The 26,265-nt window shown below is 35.2% G+C and overlaps 1 protein-coding gene across 4 annotated transcripts in view; it reads right to left on the bottom strand.

The window, feature by feature from the left end:
• The window catches only part of STAG1 (stromal antigen 1), a 505,017-nt gene that overhangs the window by 70,507 nt on the left and 408,245 nt on the right, over positions 1-26,265 (bottom strand). For all 4 annotated transcript variants that reach the window (XM_059889103.1, XM_059889102.1, XM_002685052.7 and 1 more), the window contains 3 exons: positions 24,168-24,282; positions 15,424-15,541; positions 762-865 (listed from right to left, as the gene is read on the bottom strand). In XM_059889103.1, coding sequence (XP_059745086.1) covers positions 762-865; positions 15,424-15,541; positions 24,168-24,282 — 337 coding nt within the window. The remainder of the gene's footprint in view (positions 1-761; positions 866-15,423; positions 15,542-24,167; positions 24,283-26,265) is intronic.

Here is a 26,265-nt window from a genome sequence, read left to right as displayed (position 1 = left end):
AGCAAAAAGACTCTAACTTTCTGAAAGCTCAGATTATTGTGTTTTTCTTTAAGCAATAAAGTATTTTTAAATTAAGGTATGTACATCGTTTTTCTAGGCATAAGGCATTGTACACTTAATAGACTATTGTATAGTGTCAATACAACTTTTATATGCATTGAGAAAAGAAAAAAATCATGTGCCTGGCTTTACTGCAATATTTGCTTTATTGTAGTGGTCTGGAACTCAACCTACAATATCTCTAAGATATGCCTAGAAATACTTCTCAATTTTTTTTTTTTTTTTAAATCTGTGGTGAATTTCCAGAGCCCTGATATGGGTTTTGATATTTTTTCCAGTTTCATTCCTTTTTTTGCGGGGGTGGGGGTGGGGAAGAGGAAGGGAATTGCCTACTTCTTCACACTACCAGAGTTAGTCTTTCCATCTGTGATCATCTCAATTCATCTGGAATAACAATGAAAGATCTAATCCTTAGGAACGTTGATAAAGAGTCTGGGGTCTTCAAGGAGGAAGGGGTCCAGAGCCCTTGAGGAAGAAGGGGTCAGGGGCTCTCAAGGAGGAGAAAAGGACAAACTTTTTCTACATTGCTTTGTCTTAGTCAATATAACAATGTATCTTGCTTGAGGACATGTTTCTCCTTAACAAGAACCTTCTGACTAATCTTGTTATCTTAAGACCTTTCTATTGTTAGTTCTAATCCTATTAATTTAAGATGTATGTTGTGGGAGTGGGTCTGGTAAAAGTATGTAAGGCCAACTTACTCTCTTGCCGGTACCCCTTCCCACTGGAGGATGTGCCTCAGCAGCTTGACGAATTGTACAAACCATGAGCTCTATAAGAGCACTCTCCTGACGGTCGGACATTGCTAAAGTCAAACAAAACACATTAGCATAAGTAGATAGTTTTATAATAGCCACATATCAAAAATGCACACAATATAAAAAAAAACCTGCACACTATTACTTAAAGACTAAGGTTAAGTTCTATTCTTTGTCCTTTTTATCTTTTCAATAATATGTATCTGTCATAAATCAAATAAGAAAGAGATACACAAAGTAAAGAAAAAAAGGACAACCTCTGGTTTCTTCTAATACCTAATCTCTTGTAATATCATACTTCTGAATTGGGCAATGCCAAAATTTTCCGTCTATATCATTTCAAAGTTTACATATATTTTTCTTTTTTTAGTAAAAAAAAAATTAATAGATTCTGAGTATCTTTCAAGTGATATGACGTATATGAATAATTACCTTAAATAATTACAAGTTATTACATAGTTTGTGTTTCACAGTTTATCCAACCTGCTCTATTAACATTCACTCAAATTTTCCCCAAATTCTTGTCACATTTATAAAAAATTCAATAACAAGTATCATAAATACACACATTATGTAACTAACACTTCTATTTCAGCAGAATAAATGTCAAGAGAGGGAATAATGAGTCAAAGGTTAAAATCTTGGTACTGACAAATCAATAAGGTTACTTACTGCAATCCACACCTCCAACTGCAATGATGACAATATTTGATTCCTTTTATCCCTGCCAACACTGGATGTTATAAGTTCCTTTAATTTTTGCCAATCCAATCACTTAAAGTGCTATTTCTTATTTTGCTCCTGCATAATTAGTGGAGTGCATTTTCTTGTTTATTAAATTTTTTTGGAGATTTTTCTGTTTATTCTCTACTAACTTTTCTATTGTTATACATGTTTCTTGGATTCTTATATTTTAGTAGCATTAACTTTGTCTTAAATGATGCAAATATTTTCTCACAGTTTGTTCTTTTGGTTTTAGAACTCCTCATGGTATATTTTGTCAGAAATAGTTAACCTTTACAGAGTCATATCTATACTGATTTGTTTTCTGACTTTCAGATTTCTCTCTTTGCTTTCCAGGATTTTTATTTATTTGTTTTTTTGAGAGATAAGTGACATACAATACCATACAGATTTCAGTTGTACTACACAATGATTTAATTTACTTACATTGTGAAATGATCACCATAGTTAAGTTTAGCTATTATCTATCATCTCATATAAATTAAAAAGAAAAAAGTCTTTTGGGTTTCTTGCATTGCTTTCAAAGAGCTCCTTTCTCCCAGAGATCAAAGAAGTGTATTTTCTTCTCTGTTTCTGTTGCTTGCTTTTACATCTCTTATCTATCTGAAATTTATTCTGCTGATAGTATTAATATCAGGTATGGGTCTGTTTACTCCCACCAGAGGAGCACTCAATGATGCCCCCACCATTGTTGAAGAAAATCAGCTTTCCTTGGTTTATTTGAAATGTCACCTTTTAACATGTTTTAGATGCTCCTATATACTTTGATCTATTAATATTTCTGGATTCTTAAGTTTCAGTGTTATAAAGCCATGCTGTTTTGATTATAGCAACTTTATAATGTTATATACCTTAATGTGTAACTTAATTCAACTAATTTGAATATTTAGTTGAACAAATTTCCCTTATCTAATGCTTTTCCCTAAAAATTTCTAATTACTATAAAGGTAGTAGCAAACAATTTATTAAGTATTTTCTATATGTAGGGCACAGTTATAAATAACTTTTCAAACTACTCAATTAGTAGTAGACCCAAGATATGAACCCAGGCAGTCTGACTTCAAGGTTTATGCTCTTAAGCACTATGCTATACTGTCTTTATAACATATGCATGAAATTCTGCATAAATTTTAATTTTTAATTTTTATTGGAGTATAGTTGATTTACAGTGTTGTGTTAATTCAGGTGTACAGCAAAGTGAGCCATATATATATATATATATATATATCCACTTTTTTTTAAGATTCTTTTCTCATATAGGCCATTAAAGAGTACTAAGTAGTTTCCTGTCCTTTACAGTAGGCCATTATTAGTTATCTATGTTATATACAGCGGTGTGTATATGCCAATCCCAATCTTCCAATCTATCCGCCTCAACTTTCTGGTAACCATGTTTGTTTTCTGCTTCTGTAACTATTTCTGTCTTGCAGATTGTTCATTTGCACCCTTTAAAAAGAATATTCCACATATACCTAATATCATATATTTGTCTTCTCTGTTGGACTTACTTTACTCAGTCTATGTAAGTTTTAAAATCATTATGCTTAGTTCATTTTCTCACCTCACCTTTCAGAACTCTCTCAAATGCATTGGAATTTGAACTGGTATTTTTAAGAAAATTATACATTATGTTGGGAAGAACTGACATTTTAATCATCTTTCCAGACAGGAACATGATATAACTCTTCATTTATAAGATCATATTTGACATTATTTAATGAAACATTATGATTTTCTTCATACTGATTCTGTACTTTTCTTATTGAATTCATTCCTATATATATATCTTAAAACATTTTGAAACTAATTTGAATAGTTTAATTTTATCTTTGTCTCCTTCCTTGTGTTCTTTTCTCTGTATACATGTTTATGCTAAAGACAAATTAAAAAAAGAAGACCAATAGATATGGGGATTATAGAGACAGAATTAGGCATAAAGAAAAAATAAGAAGCTTTGGAAGCTGAGACGTTTATATTGATTATTTCAAAATAAACTGGGGCAACACCAACGAAAAGACAAGCAAAGACGTTACATCTTATCCCTTACTCTATACCAAAATCATCCTGAACAGGAATATGTATGTACATCTTAATTCAATCATTTTTAACACTTTAACTGATAGGAAAAACACATGAACTTTAGCTTGTCTTAGTAAAACCACAGAAACAGCTTCAGCTTTCCATTTATACTCTCTGATTCAATGCTTAATAATATGAAAAAACTTCCCGTGCAATAAAACAATCAAAGTTTCTACTTTATGATTCTAGAATTTCTTGTTTTTTGACATTTGGCTGGGGATAAAGGAGTGACGAGACTATGAACTACTGGGTCAGCCAAAAAGTTTGTTTGGGTTTTCCTGTAAGATGTTACAGAAAAACCTGAATGAATTCTCTGGCCAACCCAATAAATGCATTTTCTATTATTTATGAAAAAAAATCAAGTTCTGTGGAAAATGAGGACAAAGAAAACCTTATTAAATATAGAAATACTCTTCTCTTATACACTAAAATATACAGATTATTGTTGAAGAATAACTCAACCTTATATAGTGTCTAACATCATCAGCTTTATTAGTGTATAATTTGAAACATCCATTTTGATATGGCAAATTCAAAACAATTGAAATTTACAAGTGAAAACAAGCAAGCCTTAAGCCACAGTTGAGAGCCAAACAGCCACAATGGCAGAAAGGAATGGGTGCTGTTTGCTCTATGAATTATCAAATAACTACACAACTTTTTAAGTTTTCAGAAACCTTTTTACATATCTCAATTTCAATCTTATCACCTTAAACTCTGGCTTTTCTCCTTAATACCACTGAAAAGAAACACTAAAAAGTCACGGATGACCTAAATGTTCACTTAAAGCTGATGGTCTTTGCACAGTCCTTTTTCTCCTCCTTTGCAGTATTTGATATTATTAACCACAGCTCTCTTGAACACCCTTTTTACTGGGCCTTCTATAGTGTACAGTTATCTCTTACCATCCTTTTTATATAGCTTGCTCTCACCCTTGTTCTTCCTTCTTTTGTCCCTTTCCTATCACAATTTTAAAAACTCACATGGGCTTTTTATTTCTATAATTTATCTTCATCTTTTGTATTTTTATTATCATTTCCCATAGAGACCACTGCAACAGTTATCTAACTGATCTTCTGCCTATTCCAAAAATGTTGACAAAAAACATTTTTCTTAAAATACGAAGGTGATTAAATAACTTTCCTGTTTAAAATCTTTCAGTGGCTTCCTATTACACTTTAGATCAGATCAGTCACTCAGTTGTGTCCGACTCTTTGGGACCCCATGAATTGCAGCACGCCAGGCCTCCCTGTCCATCATCAACTCCCGGAGTTCACCCAGACTCAAGTCCATCGAGTCAGTGATGCCATCCAGCCATCTCATCCTCTGTCGTCCCCTTCTCCTCTTGCCCCCAATCCCTCCCACCATCAGAGTCTTTTCCAATGAGTCAACTCTTCGCATGAGGTGGCCAAAGTACTGAAGTTTCAGCTTTAGCGTCATTCCTTCCAAAGAAATCCTAGGGCTGATCTCCTTCAGAATGGACTGGTTGGATCTCCTTGCAGTCCAAGGGACTCTCAAGAGTCTTCTCCATCACCACAGCTCAAAAGCATCAATTCTTTGGCACTCAGCCTTCTTCACAGTCCAACTCTCACATCCATACATGACCACAGGAAAAACCATAGCCTTGACTAGACAAACCTTTGTTGGCAAAGTAATGTCTCTGCTTTTGAATATGCTATCTAGGTTGGTCATAACTTTCCTTCCAAGGAGTAAGCGTCTTTTAATTTCATGGCTGCAGCCACCATCTGTAATGATTTTGGAGCCCAGAAAAATAAAGTCTGACACTGTTTCCACTGTTTCCCCATTTATTTCCCATGAAGTGCGGGGACCGGATGCCATGATCTTCGTTTTCAGAATGCTGAGCTTTAAGCCAACTTTTTCACTCTCCACTTTCACTTTCATCAAGAGGCTTTTGAGTTCCTCTTCACTTTCTGCCACAAGGGTGGTGTCATCTGCATATCTGAGGTGATTGATATTTCTCCCGGCAATCTTGATTCCAGCTTGTGTTTCTTCCAGTCCAGTGTTTTTCATGATTTACTCTGCATGTAAGTTAAATAAACAGGGTGACAATATACAGCCTTGATGAACTCCTTTTCCTATTTGGAACCAGTCTGTTGTTCAATGTCCAGTTCTAACTGTTGCTTCCTGATCTGCATATAGGTTTCTCAAGAGGCAGATAAGGTGGTCTGGTATTCCCATCTCTTGAAGAATTTTCCACAGTTTATTGTGATCCCCACAGTCAAAGGCTTTGGCATAGTCAATAAAGCAGAAATAGATGCTTTTCTGGAACTCTCTTGCTTTTTCCAAAATCCAGAGGATGTTGGCAATTTGATCTCTGGTTCCTCTGCCTTTTCTAAAATCAGCTTGAACATCAGGAAGTTCACAGGTCACATATTGCTGAAGCCTGGCTTGGAAAATTTTAAGCATTACTTTACTAGCGTGTGAGATGAGTGCAATTGTGCGGTAGTTTGAGCATTCTTTGGCATTGCCTTTCTTTGGGATTGGAATGAAAACTGACCTTTTCCAGTCCTGTGGCCACTGCTGAGTTTTCCAAATTTGCTGGCATATTGAGTGCAGCACTTTCACAGCATCATCTTTCAGGATTTGGAATAGCTGAACTGGAATTCCATCTCCTCCACTAGCTTTGTTCATAGTGATGCTTTTAAGGCCCACTTGACTTCACATTCCAGGATGTCTGGCTCTAGGTCAGTGATCACACCATCATGATTATCTGGGTCGTGAAGATCTTTTTTGTACAGTTCTTCTGTGTATTCTTGCCATCTCTTTTTAATATCTTCTGCTTCTGTTAGGTCCATACCATTTCTGTCCTTTATCGAGCCCATCTTTGCATGAACTGTTCCTTTGGTATTTCTGATTTTCTTGAAGAGATCCCTAGTCTTTCCCATTCTGTTGTTTTCCTCTATTTCTTTGCATTGATCGCTGAAGAAGGCTTTCTTTTTTTTTTTTTAATTTTATTTTTAAACTTTACATAATTGTATTAGTTTTGCCAAATATCAAAATGAATCCGCCACAGGTATACATGTGTTCCCCATCCTGAACCCTCCTCCCTCCTCCCTCTCCATACCATCCCTATGGGTCATCCCAGTGCACTAGCCCCAAGCATCCAGTATCGTGCATCGAACCTGGAACCTGGACTGGGATCTCGTTTCTTACATGATATTTTACATGTTTCAATGCCATTCTCCCAAATCATCCCACCCTCTCCCTCTCCCACAGAGTCCATAAAACTGTTCTATACATCAGTGTCTCTTTTGCTGTCTCGTACACCGGGTTATTGTTACCATCTTTGTAAATTCCATATATATGCGTTAGTATACTGTATTGGTGTTTTTCCTTCTGGCTTACTTCACTCTGTATAATAGGCTCCAGTTTCATCCACCTCATTAGAACTGATTCCAATGCATTCTTTTTAATGGCTGAGTAATACTCCATTGTGTATGTGTACCATGGCTTTCTTATCCATTCATCTGCTGATGGACATCTAGGTTGCTTCCATGTCCTGGCTATTATAAACAGTGCTGTGATGAACATTGGGGTACACGTGTCTCTTTCCCTTCTGGTTTCCTCAGTGTGTATGCCCAGCAGTGGGATCGCTGGATCATAAGGCAGTTCTATTTCCAGTTTTTTAAGGAATCTCCACACTGTTCTCCATAGTGGCTGTACCAGTTTGCGTTCCCACCCACAGTGTAAGAGGCTTCCCTTTTTTCCACACCCTCTCCAGCATTTATTATTTGTAGACTTTTGGATCGCAGCCATTCTGACTGGTGTGAAATGGTACCTCATAGTGGTTTTGATTTGCATTTCTCTGATAATGAGTGATGTTGAGCATCTTTTCATGTGTTTGTTAGCCATCTGTATGTCTTCTTTGGAGAAATGTCTATTTAGTTCTTTGGCCCATTTTTTGATTGGGTCATTTATTTTTCTGGAGTTGAGCTGTAGGAGTTGCTTGTATAATTTTGAGATTAGTTGTTTGTCAGCTGCTTCATTTGCTATTATTTTCTCCCATTCTGAAGGCTGTCTTTTCACCTTGCTAATAGTTTCCTTTGATGTGCAGAAGCTTTTAAGGTTAATTAGGTCCCATTTGTTTATTTTTGCTTTTATTTCCAATATTCTGGGAGGTGGGTCATAGAGGATCCTGCTGTGATGTATGTCAGAGAGAGTTTTGCCTATGTTCTCCTCTAGGAGTTTTATAGTTTCTGGTCTTACGTTTAGATCTTTAATCCATTTTGAGTTTATTTTTGTGTATGGTGTTAGAAAGTGTTCTAGTTTCATTCTTTTACAAGTGGTTGACCAGATTTCCCAGCACCACTTGTTAAAGAGATTGTCTTTAATCCATTGTATATTCTTGCCTCCTTTGCCAAAGATAAGGTGTCCAAATGTGCGTGGATTTATCTCTGGGCTTTCTATTTTGTTCCATTGATCTATATTTCTGTCTTTGTGCCAGTACCATACTGTCTTGATAACTGTGGCTTTGTAGTAGAGCCTGAAGTCAGGTAGGTTGATTCCTCCAGTTCCATTCTTCTTTCTCAAGATCGCTTTGGCTATTCGAGGTTTTTTGTATTTCCATACAAATTGTGAAATTATTTGTTCTAGCTCTGTGAAGAATACTGTTGGTAGCTTGATAGGGATTGCATTGAATCTATAAATTGCTTTGGGTAGTATACTCATTTTCACTATATTGATTCTTCGAATCCATGAACATGGTATATTTCTCCATCTATTAGTGTCCTCTTTGATTTCTTTCACCAGTGTTTTATAGTTTTCTATATATAGGTCTTTAGTTTCTTTAGGTAGATATATTCCTAAGTATTTTATTCTTTCCGTTGCAATGGTGAATGGAATTGTTTCCTTTATTTCTCTTTCTGTTTTCTCATTATTAGGGTATAGGAATGCAAGGGATTTCTGTGTGTTGATTTTATATCCTGCAACTTTACTATAGTCATTGATTAGTTCTAGTAATTTTCTGGTGGAGTCTTTAGGGTTTTCTATGTAGAGGATCATGTCATCTGCAAATAGTGAGAGTTTTACGTCTTCTTTTCCAATTTGGATTCCTTTTATTTCTTTTTCTGCTCTGATTGCTATGGACAAAACTTCCAAAACTATGTTGAATAGTAATGGTGAGAGTGGGCACCCTTGTCTTGTTCCTGACTTTAGAGGAAATGCTTTCAGTTTTTCACCATTGAGGATAATGTTTGCTGTGGGTCTGTCATACATAGCTTTTATTATGTTGAGGTATGTTCCTTCTATTCCTGCTTTCTGGAGAGTTTTTATCATAAATGGGTGTTGAATTTTGTCAAAGGCTTTCTCTGCATCTATTGAGATAATCATATGGTTTTTATTTTTCAATTTGTTAATGTGGTGTATTACATTGATTGATTTGCGGATATTGAAGAATCTTTGCATCCCTGGGATAAAGCCCACTTGGTCATGGTGTATGATCTTTTTAATGTGTTGTTGGTTTCTGATTGCTAGAATTTTGTTAAGGATTTTTGCATCTATGTTCATCAGTGATATTGGCCTGTAGTTTTCTTTTTTGGTGGGATCTTTGTCAGGTTTTGGTATTAGGGTGATGGTGGCCTCATAGAATGAGTTTGGAAGTTTACCTTCCTCTGCAATTTTTTGGAAGAGTTTGAACAGGATAGGTGTTAGCTGTTCTTTAAAGTTTTGGTAGAATTCAGCTGTGAAGCCGTCTGGACCTGGGCTTTTGTTTGCTGGAAGATTTTTGATTACAGTTTCAATTTCCGTGCTTGTGATGGGTCTGTTAAGATTTTCTATTTCTTCCTGGTCGAGTTTTGGAAAGTTGTACTTTTCTAAGAATTTGTCCATTTCTTCCACGTTGTCCATTTTACTGGCATATAATTGTTGATAGTAGTCTCTTATGATCCTTTGTATTTCTGTGTTGTCTGTTGTGATCTCTCCATTTTCGTTTCTTATTTTATTGTTCTGATTTTTCTCCCTTTGTTTCTTGATGAGTCTGGCTAATGGTTTGTCAATTTTATTTATCCTTTCAAAGAACCAGCTTTTGGTTTTGTTGATTTTTTGCTATGGTCTCTTTTGTTTCTTTTGCATTTATTTCTGCTCTAATTTTTAAGATTTCTTTCCTTCTACTAACCCTGGGGTTCTTCATTTCTTCCTTTTCTAGTTGCTTTACGTGTAGAGTTAGGTTATTTATTTGACTTTTTTCTTGTTTCTTGAGGTGTGCCTGTATTGCTATGAACTTTCCCCTTAGGACTGCTTTTACCGTGTCCCACAGGTTTTGGGTTGTTGTGTTTTCATTTTCATTCGTTTCTATGCAAATTTTGATTTCTTTCTTGATTTCTTCTGTGATTTGGTGGTTATTCAGCAGCGTGTTGTTCAGCCTCCATATGTTGGAATTTTTGGCTTTCTTATCTCTTCTTGCTATTCTTTGGAACTCTGCATTCAGATGTTTATATCTTTCCTTTTCTCCTTTGCTTTTCGCTTCTCTTCCTTTCACAGCTATTTGTAAGGCCTCCCCAGACAGCCATTTTGCTTTTTTGCATTTCTTTTCCATGGGGATGGACTTGATCTCTGTCTCCTGTACAATGTCACGAACCTCATTCCATAGTTCATCAGGCAGTCTATCTATCAGATCTAGGCCCTTAAATCTATTTCTCACTTCCACTGTATAATCATAAGGGACTTAATTTAGGTCATACCTGAATGGTTTAGTGGTTTTCCCTACTTTCTTCAATTTCAGTCTGAATTTGGCAATAAGGAGTTCACGGTCTGAACCACAGTCAGCTCCTGGTCTTGTTTTTGCTGACTGTATAGAGCTTCTCCATCTTTGGCTGCAAAGAATATAACCAATCTGATTTCGGTGTTGACCATCTGGTGATGTTCATGTATAGAGTCTTCTCTTGTGTTGTTGGAAGAGGGTGTTTGTTATGACCAGTGCATTTTCTTGGCAAAACTCTATTAGTCTTTGCCCTGCTTCATTCCGTATTCCAAGGCCAAATTTGCCTATTACACTTACAATAAACTAAATAAATAAACTAAATAAATAAACTAATAAACTAAATAAATCCACTTATGAACTTAAATATTCTACATCATCAGGCCTCTGCCTCTATCTCATCTAGTACCGCTGACCCACAGTGCTATAGCTATTGCAGCTTCTTGAATATAACAATATCATTCATGCTATAGGCACTCTGCAGTTACCATTTCCTCTATCCAGACAGCTGTTTTCTTCTAAAGGCTAGCCCCCATATCCTTTAGATTCCTGGCTCACGGATGGCATCCTTAGAATCTCCTTTTGAGATTCAATCTAACAATGGACACCTTCTTATTGTTATCACCTATCATAGGTACTTATTAACTTTTGAAATTATTCTGACCACTTAGTTTTGGTCTACCGTCCCCACTTGAAATGTAAGCTCCATATGGGCAGTGAGCTGTCTCTGCTTAAGACTACACTCGCAATGCTTAGTATAACAGCACATAAGAGATGGTCAACAAATATGTTTATATTATAACTGAATTAATGACTCACTACCTGAAGAATTCCACTTATCCATGTTACGTCAGCCTCAACTGGATCACAGAATTCTAACCTTCAATGACCACAGAAGTTTATCTAATCAACAAGACTTTTCTTAATAAATGAAGAAGCTAAGACCCAGAGAAGTTAAATAACTTAGCTATGGCCCTGTTTTTGCCTGATTACCTGTTATCTAGACCTTCACATTACACTAAAAAATTTAACCAGCAATTTGATTTTGCTGTAGAATACACATATATCCCCACAAACTACCATCTCTTAAAAACACTGCAAAGTAGTCTTATAGAAGTTGTGACTTATTATTATTTTTCTTTTCCATTATGGTTTGTTATACAATATTGAATATATTAACAGTTCCCTGTGCTATACAATAGGACCTTGTTGTTTATCCATTCTATATACATTTAGGATTCCCTGGTGGCTCCGACGGTAAAGAGTCTGCCTGTAATGCAGAAGACCAGAGTTTGATCCCTGGGTCGGGAAGATCCCCTGGAGAAGGAAATGGCAACCCACTCCTGTATTCTTGCCTGGAAAATCCCATGGTCGGAGGAGCCTGGTGGGCTACAGTCCATGGGGTCGCAAAGAGTTGGACACGACTGAGTGACTTCACCTTTATACAGTCGTCTGCATCTGCTAGTCCCAAATTCCCAATTCAACCCCTTGCCCTATCAGCAACCACAAGTCTGTTCTCTATGTCTATGAGTCCATTTCTGTTTCACAGATAAGTTCATGTGTGTCATATTTTAGATTCCATGTATAAGTGGTATCATAAGGTATTTGTTTTCTTCTTTCTGACTGATAATCTCTAGGTCCATCTGTGTAGCTGCAAATGACATTCATTCTTTTTTATGGCTGAGTAGTATTCCACTGTACATATGCACCACATCTTTTTCATCCATTCATCTGTTGATGAACATTAAGGTTGTTTCTACATCTTGGCTACTGGAAATAGTGTTGCTATGCACTCAGGGGTGCATTTTATCTTTTTTACTGATAATTTTGTTTGGACATATAGCAGTTATAATTTAAACTTCTATTGGTAGTCTTTGATAACTGTTTTGAAAAAATTTTAGTCCTATATTTGCAACTACTAACTAGACTTTCACCCACTAGAATACCTATCAAACTTCACTTACCTAAAGTACAACTTAACTTCTAATTAGTCTTAAGAAAATAAGTTACTATGGCATTTTATTATATGAAATACAGCAATATGGTAGCTCAGAATATTGATTTGGATGTCATTCCATACCAAAGCTTATATGTGGTACAGCATGCATATGGACAAATGTATGAAAAAAAGTTGAATCAGGATTTTAAAATAGTTCTGCACTTGTTCTGAATAAATTCTCCAGCCTTGCCTTTCCATATTCAACCATACCCTAAAATTGTGGTTGATTTAAAAATTTTCCCCCATTTTACAATCTGCTTTTCTAGTTAAAATCCAACAAAATCAAACGAAACCAAACCAACTGGCTGAAAGTTAAATCCAATGTCAACTAAACTTAAACCACAAAGAAAATCTAATACTAAGATATAGTTATTTTAAGAAGGCAGATTCATCTAGAACACCCTGATGACTAACAGTCATGGTAATTATTTTCTGAATGACATGTTTTATATATTTAAATGAGAGTAAAAAGTTAACAATACCAAGGACTTTCCTGGTGGTCCGGTGGTTAAGAATTAGCGTTACTGCTTGGAAACAACACTAAGGGATGGTCACTAATAAGTATAGGAAATCTATTGCAGGTAATGGCTAATTCTGCTCTTATGTACCAGAGAGCTGAACCACACAGAAAAGTAGGGAAAAAAAAGAACAGAATCAATAGTAAACTATTTCATTTATACTCACAATATCTATTTAAGAAAATAAGAAAAAGAATCTATGTTTTAAAGAAAGGTAATCTAAGGAACAGAAAAAAGACGATATAAGTAACAAAGGATAGTTAGATATCTGAATCTGTTTCTTTCAATTCTAAAGTTCATTACAACCCTCACTTACATTAAGGTATCATCTCCATTCTAGGAATTCATATAGATTACATGAAACAGTCATTTTTTACACTACTATTGTGGGGAAAACCACTAGGCAATTCAAGTATGACTTAAATCAAATCTCTTATTATTATATAGCATAGGTAACAAATAGAGTCAAATGATTAGATCTGGTAGGCAGAGTGCCTGAAGAACTATGGACAGAGGTCTGTAACACTGTACAGGATGCAGTGACCAAAACCATCCCAAAGAAAAAGAAATGCAAGAAGGTGAAGTATCCAACATCCACTGAATCATAGAAAAACAAGGGAATTCCAGAAAAACATTTACTTATGCTTCACTAACCATGCTAAATCCTTTGACTATGTGGATCACAACAAACTGTGGAAAATTCTTAAAGAGATGGGGATACCAGACCACCTTACCTGCCTCCTGGGAAACCTGTTTGCAGGCCAAGAAGCAACAGTTAGAATTGGACATGGAACAAAGGACTGGCTTCAAATTAGGAAAGGAGCACATCAAGGCTGTATATCGTCACCCTGCTTATTTAACTTACATGCAGAGTACATCATGAGAAATGCCAGGCTGGATGAAGCACAAGCTGGAATCAAGATTGTCAGGAAAAATATCAATAACTTTAGATATCCAGATGTCCCCAACCTTATGGCAGAAAGTGAAGAGGAACTAAAGAGCCTCTTGATGAAAGTGAAAGAGGAGAGTGAAAAAGCTGACTTAAAACTCAACACTCCAAAAAACTAAGGTCATGGCAACTGGTCCCATCACTTCATGACAAATAGACGGGGAAACAATGGAAACAGTGACAGACTCCAAAATCAGTGCGGACTGTGGCTGCAGCCATGAAATCATAAGACGCTTGCTTCTTGGAAGAAAAGCTATGACAAACCTAGACAGTGTATTAAAAAGCAGAGACATCAGTTTGCTGACAAAGGTCTGTCTAGTCAAAGCTATGGTTTTTCCAGTAGTCATGTATGGATGTGAGAGTTGGACTATAAAGGCTGAGCACTGAAGAACTGATGCTGTTGAATTGTGGTACTAGAGAAGACTCTTGAGAGTCCCTTGGACAGCAGGGAGATCAAACCAGTCAATCCTAAAGGAAATCAGTCCTGAATATTCATTGGAAGGACTAAAGCTGAAACTGAAGCTCCAAAGCTTGGGCCACCTGATTCAACGAGTGGACTCACTGGAAAAGACCCTGATACTGGGAAAGATTGAGGGCAGGAGGAGAAGGGGGTGACAGAGGATGAGATGGTTATATAGCATCACCAACTCAATGACATGAGTTTGAGCAAACTTCGGGAGATGATGAAGGACAGGGAAGCCTGGTGTGCTGTAGTCCACAGGGTTGCAAAGAGTCAGATATGACTTACTGACTGAACAATATTCTGGGCTAGACTGAAAAACAAGCTATACAGAAGAGGCACTGCTAGCTTTACAGAGCTAATATTCATATAAGCTTTTAGAAGATGAATGTTTTATTAAGTATACATATCCAGTCTGCTGTTCATGTTATTACACAAAGTGTAACATTAAGACACATACTTCAGAAATTATCAGTATAGCAATTATTTCTCCGTATTTCTTCTTTTTCTTAATATTTATTTATTTGGCTGTGCTGGGTCTCAGTTGCAGCATGTGAACTCTTAGGTGCAGCATATGAGGTCTTGTTCCCCTATGAGGGATCAAACCCAGGCCTCCTGCACTGGGAGTGTGGAGTCTTAGCCACTGGACCACCAGGGAAGTTCCCTCCCTATTTCTTGAACAGCTAAGTAAGTGACTTTATTGTTGGTTTCCTAATTTTAATGTTAAGAATATATATAACGAAAGATGGGATGATTGTGGTGTAATTAAACCTTGTATGTGAAAGATCAAGTACTTATATACAGCAAAAAGACTCTGGATGAACCATTTTTTTTCTTTTTACTTTAAGTACATCAGTATTTTGTAGCTGAAATCAGCATAAAGAAAACCTTGAATGCTCCATGATGTTTACAGGGTTTTAAAAACTTGTAGGACATGCATGATTGTAGTCCTAATATAGAAAGATGTTAGATACTATTAAGACACCTTTGCTTGTTACAGGAAACAAACTGTTCTTTTTGAAAAAAAGATACACAGATATACTTGCATATACTCATTTTTAAGAAGTCATTTATACAGGATGGTATGATTATTAATATCAACCCAAAACAATATGTAAATCAACTTTTCAAAATACTGTACCTTCCTCTCCTTGAACAGGTTCTTCTAATAGCAATTCTGTCATACATTCCCAGTCTTTCAACAGTTCTTGAGAGCTCTCCCACAAACTGTCCACCAAGTAGGCAGCATGTTCATGTAACTAAAAATAACAAATCAAATGTGACTGAAGAATATTTAATGAAGAAACTACTACTAATATATTGAGTTATTCAGCCATTTTGTTTATAATTAAAACTGTTGACAATGTTTTCAAGAGCCACTTAGAGAATACACACACACACATGCTTTCTACTACTGATAATGGGGATACAATACATAGACTCAATCAATTTTTTAAAACAATAGTAAGGTTAAGATCTCCTAGTCCAACGGCATGATCTTTAATGAGTAAACTGAGAGGACAACTAGTTAACAGAATTCCTGAAGTTACATTTGGATTTATGCCACTATTCATTACTTTTGGTTTGTCTCTCTCTATAACAACCTTTAAAAAAAAAAATCAAGTACTTTCTCCCATAATTTCATTTGAAACATTGGTACCAGACTTACTTTTTATCTCTGTTTTCTTGGTAAAGGTCAAAATGTAAGTTACTCCATATCTCTGCTTTTCCCCTCTCATTTCCACTTAATTCAATGAATCTGTCATTTCACCACACCGTCACATTTTGCTGCTTATTACTTGACTATTTTCTTTGGAATCCTTGTTCCCACAGTAAACAAATGCTCTCAAGTTCCTCATCAAACATTTCATGCTCAACTCTTTTCTGCTTGTCAGTCACTAAACTGTGAAGAATATAAATCTCTTTATATAAAAGTTCTTTAGAAAAGGTAAGTAGAGGTGTTGTCCATGTTCTAGTTTCCGCTACTTAAAATTTACTTCTCTATCCTTGTATGAAAGTTCTACTACCTTTGAGTCTCATAACAACCACCTTCTAGATCAGCATTTCTCAAACTTTAGGACTGCAACCCATTCACTGGCTGTTAATATAATTTAATGTGTTGAGATCCAAGTTTTAAAAAAAGGAAACAGTAAAAAAGAGCGTATAGCACATAGAATGTTAAATACTATTTTAAATATCAGTCATATGTTCTTGTATTTGTGAGCGAAAATAGTTTTACATTATGAGGAGGGGTCTGAAAATGTGAAAGTCACCTTAGTAGACCTAATGGTTATCTACTGATATCTTGGTACATTTTGCAGGTGAGTTGCTTTTCTTCCTCATTCCTAATTCTATCGTTATGCTTAACTTCTATGTAAATTTTGGTGACCTATTTAAAGCTCTGCCTCATTTCACCTCTTGAATTCTATACTTCATTTCCATTGCATTTTTTTTTTAATTTTATTTTATTTTTTAACTTTACAATATTGTATTGGTTTTGCCATATATCAAAATGAATCCACCACAGGTATACATGTGTTCCCCATCCTGAACCCTCCTCCCTCCTCCCTCTCCATACCATCCCTCTGGGTCGTCCCAGTGCACCAGCCCCAAACATCCAGTATTGTGCACCGAATCTGGACTGGCAACTCATTTCATATATGATATTATACATGTTTCAATGCCATTCACCTAAATCATCCCACCCTCTCCCTCTCCCACAGAGTCCAAAAGACTGTTCTACACATCAGTGTCTCTTTTGCTGTCTCGTATACAAGGTTATTGTTACCATCTTTCTAAATTCCATACATATGCGTTAGTATACTGTATTGGTGTTTTTCTTTTTGGCTTACTTCACTCTGTATAATAGGCTCCAGTTTCATCCACCTCATTAGAACTGATTCAAATGTATTCTTTTTAATGGCTGAGTAATACTCCATTGTGTATATGTACCACAGCTTTCTTATCCATTCATCTGCTGACGGACATCTACGTTGCTTCCATGTCCTGGCTATTATAAACAGTGCTGCGATGATTGGGGTACACATGTCTCTTTCCCTTCTGGTTTCCTCAGCGTGTATGCCCAGCAGTGGGATTGCTGGATCATAAGGCAGTTCTATTTCCAGTTTTTTAAGGAATCTCCACACTGTTCTCCATAGTGGCTGTACTAGTTTGCATTCCCACCAACAGCTCAATTCCAGAAAAATAAATGACCCAATCAAAAAATGGGCCAAAGAACTAAATAAGACATTTCTCCAAAGAAAACATACAGATGGCTAACAAACACATGAAAAGATGCTCAACATCACTCATTATCAGAGAAATGCAAATCAAAACCACAATGAGGTACTATTTCACGCCAGTCAGAATGGCTGTGATCCAAAAGTCTACAAGCAATAAATGCTGGAGAGGGTGTGGAGAAACGGGAACCCTCTTACACTGTAGTTGGGAATCCACCGCATTTTAAATCTCACGTTCTGTTTTCTGAAATGCCTCAGGAAACTACGTACACACTCATGCACACTCAACATCCACAGTTTCCCAGTGTTTTTCGTCAAAGCCAGAGTAGATAATACTGATTAGCATCTCTGTTCAGAAAGAAGATGGGGGAAGGTTTGCAGCCAGATATAGTCAAACTTTCTAAATCACATATCCTAGGAAAATATCTCTAGACTATCAGTAACATCATTCCAACAGAGACAGGCACAAGTACGGTGCACAACCTGGTATCAAAAATGAAAATTAGCAGAAAATAGAAAAAACAATAGTTTTTTTTTTTTTCTAAACAGGCTACTAAGCCTATGCTGAAATGGAGTTACTATTTAGTGGGTATCGAGTTTCAATATAGGGAAGATTTTGAAAAAGTTCTAGAGATTGATGGTAGTGACACCTGGACATCCATGTGAATGTACTTAATGCCAATGAACAAGTACACTTACTAGTAGCTAAAATGGTAAACTGTTTCACCAAAATTTAAAAAAATGCTTAGTAAACTTGAGTTTATGCTTGACATACTTAACCATATCTATAGAATAGGTATAAAAAGTTCACAATTATATTTTTGGCAGATTATATCTTCTATACATATCGTCCCTATCCCTTTTAGTTCTGAATTCTGGACTTATATATGACATTGCCCCTTCAGCTTTTTATAAGCATTTGTTAATTACATCCAGTATTTATCCAGTTCACTTTCTGTGTTAAATTTTTGATTAAGGTATATTTGTAAACATTTAATCTCTTTATTTCAACCCTATATGATAACCTGCCTTTTAAATAAAGCATGTTAGTCCATTTACATTTACTGAGATTACAGATGTTGGCATCTGCTTCCCCTGTGCTCTACTAATGACATTTTTTAAAATATGTGCTTCCTGCAGAGTTTTTTTCCTAACTTGTTTTTTCCATCACCATGATCACCAAAATTTAAAAATTTTATTTGCCTTAAGCATAACAGCCATATTGTTTAGCTTGATTCCTAGACTTATCTGTTCACCAATATTTCTTATATTCCTTATTTTCCTGTTATTGCATCAATTTTTCACTTTGCTAAAAAAATTTCCTCAAGTAATACTTTGCATATAGGATACGAAGGTAGTAAACATTTAAACTACATATCCTTTGTTTAGTTTCTCCCCACTTCATTCTCTGTTTTCTTTAGAGTTTCTACTAGGTAACATAATAAAATGTCTTAATCTGTACCCCCTATTTCTTAATTTCTCTCTCATACTTTTAATTTCTTTCCTCCTTTGGAAAAAATTTTTTCCTTCCTGGAAAAAAATCCCTTCATCTACAGCCAATCCTTGGTTATGTCAATTCAGGTCATTTAATGATCCACCTTTCCCCCACATTTTGAAAATCATGTTAATTTCTAAGAACTCTCTTCTTTCATAATTACTTCTTATTGTATTTGGGGGCATTAATAAAAAATTTTTCGTATGTCAGGCCTTGTGCTTCTTTTCCATGGTATTTTATTTTCAGGTTCCAGAGTTTCTTGGGTACCAGCATGCATGCATATATATATATATATATATATATATGTATATATATATATATACATACATATATCAATGAGCCCAGACTGAAGAATGTTAGTAGCTAGAATGCTTTTCTTGAGTCTGATTGCAAGGTCCTTGCTTCCTTGGTTGTGAAGAAAGTGGAAAGGGGGGATATATAGGCAGGCAGGCTAACTGTAGGTATGCACTTTGTATTTTGAGTGCAGAAGTTCCCTGTCTCTACAGGTACCTATAAATTATTGGGGTATTTATTCACAATTTTGCTTCTTAGCCTAATGTCTATATCCCAATGCCTGGACCAGCATTTCTAAAGTGAAGAATAAGCTCCACTAAAGGGCAGTCACTTAATTATTACTGATAGCTTACTCCTTTCACCAGCCTTTGTTGCTCTCTCTTGTCTTTAACGTTTTTCAGATTTCTACTAAAAAAGTCTCAAAAAAATTTCCCCCTATTTTTGTCTTCTGTGAGGGTATGGGTTACTTAACTCTATTGGAATGAATTAATAATCATTTACTTTGCATTGTTCTGTCAACTGGTAATGTCTCATTCATTTTGACATTTTTAGCCTGAGGTTTTCAGTTGGATGAGTTGTTGGCACAATTCAAGGCTTTAAATATTGTGATTCCCCTAGTATTGGCATTTTTAAGGATGATTTTGCCTTAAATGACAGCATATTAAAATTTAACTCAGAAATGTTGTCATTGTTCTAGAAATTTTTTGTGTGTATATTCTCAATATAGATGCTAATGTCTTGGACCATTTCCTCTTTCTGACTGTAAGGTGGTGGCTTAGTAAAATGCATTCTGTTAACACTAACAACCTCTTGTTTCAAACTCAATGTGTACACCAGCAGGGCAAGATAATATGTTGGCCCATTATCTTATTAAAAATTTTAAGTTCAAGAGTATTAGCAACAACAATCAGTACAACATAGTCTGTCAGGAACTGGCTTGACATAATATTCATGATACCATCTTCCTGTCTTGGGGAATCTGTGATGGCCACATAACTTGCTACTCTCAAACCTCTACAAGAATACCAGGTAGACAGAGCCAAGTTTGAGAAAAAAAAAAATTTTTTTTTAATGTGGCCAATAGGGTAAAAGGTTACAGTAGTCTTTCAGACAATTCATACCAAGGGTTTTCTATTGTAAGTGAAAGATGAAGCTATTAAGAAGAAAGGTCTTGAGGCGTTCTCAATGGCCATAAAAAAGCCCTGGGATTAAAAAGGATCTGGAAACCTAACAATGAAACAAAAATTTACTTTCTAAAAACAGTTTTTGGTATCATAATTTTATAAAACAGCATGAAAATCAGGTTGTGCAAGCATTCTTTGTATTCCTTTGAAACAGATGAACAAAAAAGGTTGCTCATTAATGGATAAAGAGTCACTGTACAGCAAATAATCAGAATTATATTAGATACATAAATTAAAATTACATTTATGTGGGGGTGAATTTTACCCTGCTATATCTAAGCATAATTTATTTTATAGAGTTTCCTCTAATCTTGTATATAACAAACTAATTTCATTTTCCTGGTGACTTTAATTAAAATTTTCTCAGTGTGTTCCTACTTGTCTTTAATTGGTTTCAAGGTTATTCATAAATATTGTACCTCATGTCAAATAGTTAACTCTTCTGTCAAACAGTTAATACTCTAAAGGAGCTCACAGTATAAAGGAATCTTACACTTATTCCTTTTATGAAAAATCATTTACAGTGCAAATAACCATTCTAAATAATTAAGCCTAAATTTGTAAATACTCTTATACTGGGTTTATTCTCTGCTGAAACAGAGTCAGCTTTGGTAATCCTGAAGAACACATTAAAAAAAATAAAACCAAGAAAAAGTTATTCTGGGGGGGATTTCCTGGTTGTTATATTCATAATATATCTGTTAACTTTCTGTCTTAAATGACTGCCATAATTGGCCTTATCATTCTAAATGCCTAGAAGTACAGTTACAATACTTCTAGATTGTCCGGAAATGTTCTGGGTTATGATTAACTGCTTTGGAATAATTATTAACAGCATCATCACTCTGAAAAGCATCAGTTTCAAAAGTTTGTATAGTAAGTATCATGGTCACACAACCTACAGGGAAATCTGGACTTATCATACACAAGTACCATTTTTCCTACTATTTGGCATGTATTTCAAACAACAACGACAATCTCAAATACACTAGGTATTTTTTCACTTGAAACCAATGACTGCTAAAAAAGTTGTGATGGCTTAAAAATGCCACTTTTTGGTACAAAAAGAAAGAAAAACTAATTTAGGTAGATATCTTAATCTTGATTATTTCACCTATAATTCATATATAAAAGAGGAAGACCCTATGGACTGCAAACCTCTTTCAATTCAATATTTTACAATTCTATTATTAAAATGTTACTACTTAACATCCCAGGAAATTCCAGGGACAGAGGAGCCTGGTGGGTTACAGTCCATAGGGTTGCGAAGAGTTGGACAGGGCTTAGCAAGTAAAGAACAACATCATCATCCCAGTAAAACAAAGGAATAGGAAAGATAATCAGTTCAGTCAATTCTAGGTAACTGGTTGATAATTCAACTATAAGCTAGACTTATTCTACTTTTATGATTTCTAAGGTTTCTTTCAATTCAACTTTTTATGAGCCTATGACTAAAATATTACTAAAACACACATTATAGCAAAACCAGAGGAATTCAGAATAAGGTATAATCAGAATCCCACCATATTACAAGAATATGGGTTTAATAAGCATTCAACTCCAGGTGTACACTAGTATTACAAAATAAGAAGAGAGATTTTAATAAACAATGCTTCCTATAAAACAGGAGACCATAAACACCAATATTATGATCATGAATCAACTAGAAACCCTTAACTACAATTTGCAGTTGTTTTTGCAGCTGACAAGAATGTCACAGAAGACAACTGGGAAATATATTTTAATGTTCTTGTAACGTTTTAGTAAAGAGCAGCAAACACATAAAACAGTAATACCATTTCAAAAATAGAGCAGTAATACACTTCACAAATTACTGCTATGAATAGAGGATGAAACTGTAAAACTAAGTACTTACAGCTTTTAATATACCAAAAAAGTAAAGTCCTTGGACTTTCAGAGATCCAAAACATTTTATTTCAATTAATAATCAAGTTCAACTAATCTGATCATATTTCCCAAACTTTTCAGCAGTTTAATAGTATATATGTATCTCATTCCTACCAATTTTTGATACTACCGTTACTATTAAAGTCAAAATTTTAAATAGGACTTGATTGTTGCAAAGTACTTTTAACCTCATTTCTTTAAAACCTAAAGGGTTAAGAGTTTAATTTGAATAGTCTATCACAGGTGTGATATTTGCTGAGTATTTAGTGTTTTACCTTAAACATTCACAAGCATCTATATTTTACTCCATAATAATATCCACACTTGCTTTGTTAAGAAAATAATGCTTTGGACTCTTGCTATCCAAGTGGTTCCTGGACTTCTGGTCCAGAAGCATAAACAAAAAGTAGCATCTCAGATTCCAACTCAAAAGTAACTGAATTAGAACTGGCATTTTAAGAAGATCCCCACAAAATCTGTATACATATTTAATACACTGTTCTTAAACACATCCCTTACACAAATGCAACTCTCCAGCTGGTTTCATTTTGACTATATTCTTTCTCTGTTCCCAACTCACTTAAAAAATACCAGCAATTCCTTCACTTTTCTGGTTCTGCTTTGCCCTAACCCCACTCTTTCCACTAATCCTTACATCTCTGTCTGATCTTAATTTTTTTATAGACCACCTGTTTGTCTCTCAATTCCTCATTTCTACAGAGTATCTCCAGCATGTTCAAACTTGAGCAGTCATACAGTCTCTTACGTTTCTCTTATTCCTAGACATTCCCATACAAACCAAAAATACTCTTTCTCCAAGTAAAGTTCAGGGTCCTAGATTTCTAGATTTTTGCTACCTTTATTTGGAACTCTATTCCCACTCATTTCTAAGCCAACAAGTTTTTTCATTCAGGTATAAGTTTGCTATCCCCCCATGTTATACCAGCAGTTGGAAATACAGTTCTAATATTAAAGAACATTTAAATGGGCAAACTAAAGTTCACATGTGCAAACAGATTCTGATAGATAATATGTTACGGATGTTAACTGTTTGATAAATTGACATGGAAATGCTGCATAAGCTTGCATAACTAATTTACATTCAAATTCATATTTTTCCTTAAATAACAACTTTCAAACAAGATAGAACCAGTGGTTTTGACAGCTTGAAAATGTTCATATACTGTTTCAATAATATAATTTTTCTTTTTATTTTGGCCATACCACACAGCTTGTAGGATCTTAGTTTTCTGACTAGGGATCGAACCTGGGCCCTCTGCAGGGAATTCCCTGGTGAACTGCTGGATCACCAGGGAATTCCCTAAATAATGTAATTTAAAAGCTACAGGTAAAAAGAAAAGCTACAAGAAAAACAAAAAGTAACAAAAAGAGTATGCTGTATTGCAATGAAGTACTATAAAACTTTAAAAACTGCTAACCTATGTTCAGTGTTAATCCATATCTGCACACATATTCCCAAAAAAGGTAGTGTACTGATCCCATTATCATGGAATCAAATCTATGGAGCTAAGGAATTTCCTGGTGGTCCAACGGTTAGGACATGGGCTTTCACTCAGGGAACTAACATCCCACAAGTTGTGCAGCACAGCCAAAAAATTTAAAATATCCATGAAGGCAACTTTGTAAGAAACAGTCTTGTCTTTATTTGATTAAAAAAAAAATCACTAATTACAATGATTAAATGATAATTTTACTTAAAATGTAATCTAATACAACAAAATAAATAGCTATGTTAAAAATTTACCTCACTTTCAAGAAAGAAAAGGACAAGCATCCTAATAAGGTTCCCATTCGGACTGTTTCTCCCCCTTCTCTTTGCTAATGCTTCTTCTGCTTGTGGGTCATGTCTGCTAAACAATCTGGAAATAAGTAACAAAACAAGAATATTACAAATTTACATGGATATGAATTTAAGTCTTCTCCTTCAGTATATAAATTTCAGTGTTGAGACTAAAAAACAGACTAAGTGTATGTGGATGTACATTTGATAAAAAAACAAACAAAAAAACCAAACTTGATCATGGAATTCTGAGTCTACTCTACAGTTTACTTAACAGATTTTAAAAGATCACAATATTAAATGGTAGGAAAATGCTAAAAAAGATTAGCTTTTTCAAAAGTTCTCCAACTGAGTATTTCCAGGGCAGGGGAATAAAAGATGCTTATGAGGCGAAGCTTTTGTTTACATAGGAATTGACTCCATTTTCTTAAAGAAATAAAATATAATGGAGGCTTACATTGGTAGATATTTATATGAAATGTTAAATTTAAAAAATTTTAGCAAATGTTTCAAACTTAGACAAATACAATACAGATAAAATTACATATATCCAAGGGCTCTTTCTGATTCCAGTGTTGCCGTTAATGGCCTCCATTCTGTAGATAATGAACCTTTTTAAATCTATCTTTTCTTTGAAACTGCAGAAGCAATACATTCTTTCTAAACATACAGAAACAATAAATTCTTTCTAAAATTCCTTTTGAAAAGTTAAAAAAGAGACTAACTAGAATATAATAAAACAAAAAGAAAGGGAAATTAAGACTACAATATACCCTTGATATTTGCGACAGACAACACCTCAAGATAAATATGGAAATAGCACTATTCTATATTAGCCAATGAGTCAGAGTCGCATCTTACTGTAAAAGCCATGCCTGAAAATTCTGACTTCTTCACTTTCATTAGCAGCATGCACTACTAGCCAGCTTCCTTCTTAAATAAAGATTTTTTTTTACACAGACATAGCTCTTTCTTGTTTTGAGAGGTATCACTGAGTAAAGAGGGGCTTCCTCAATGGCTCAGCTAGTAAAGAATCCACCTGCAATGCAGTAGACACAGGAGATCAGGTTCGATCCCTGGGTCGGAAAGATCCCCTGGAGGAGGAAACAGAAAACCACTCCAGTGTTCTTGTCTGGAAAATCTCATAGACAGAGGAACTTGGCAGGCTGCAGTCCAAAGAGCTGGACACGACTGAGTGGCTAAGCACACTGGATGTGTGGCACCTCCTTGTGCTTTGCTGACTCCTATGACAGCTGAGCACCCTCAGTCTTAGCCTACTTTGTAGTTGTCCACAAAGAAACAGGTTTAAAAAGAGACAGTGAGACAAATATATAATAGTGGTAAGCAAGAGTCACTCTACCACTGAGTAAAGAGCAGTTTGTGATTGTAGCACCAAGATGCTGATGCTAGATGGAGGGCCACGCTTGCTCATTATCAAAGTCAATCACCCATGTACAACAGTTGCCCAGTGCATGACTTATATCTGTGCTTAGCATAATCACACATAATTACAAATCACTACATGTAAAAGACCTCTGGGTTAACCAGTCAAAGTGACTATGTTAAATCTATGAATAAAAACAAAAACACAGCAAAACATCCCCCTGCCCAAGAATATGCTTATATTTTAAGAATGAATTAATAAATTATAGAATATATATAGTAGAGACCATGATCAAAAACATATTTCATAAGGATGTTTAATTACATAAAAAAACTCTCATTAGCGCTATGCTTTGTCAAAAAATTGGATGAGATTTTGCTTTGAAATTAAACTGTAGCTGCATACATATTTTTACTATCATTACAGATTACTGATTAAAATAATGCTCCTCCTAATAAGATGGAAAAAAAAAACCCTGAAAATGTGGGAGGTATTTTGAAGATAATTTTAGATTACCAGTGTTGGGAAGTTAAGATGAGAACACAGAATTTTAAAAGGGAAAACAATTTGATGAAATAAAGTATCAATTACTTAGGTGAGTCTTTATAAACTTCAAGCACTTCTGCTACCTCCATTTACAAGGAGCTGACTAGCTGATGACTGTCATTTTAGATTTTA

This window comes from Bos taurus, chromosome 1, assembly GCF_002263795.3.
Source record: "Bos taurus isolate L1 Dominette 01449 registration number 42190680 breed Hereford chromosome 1, ARS-UCD2.0, whole genome shotgun sequence".
Taxonomy (NCBI): domain Eukaryota; kingdom Metazoa; phylum Chordata; class Mammalia; order Artiodactyla; family Bovidae; genus Bos; species Bos taurus.
This window is presented reverse-complemented; position numbering and strand designations above follow the sequence as displayed.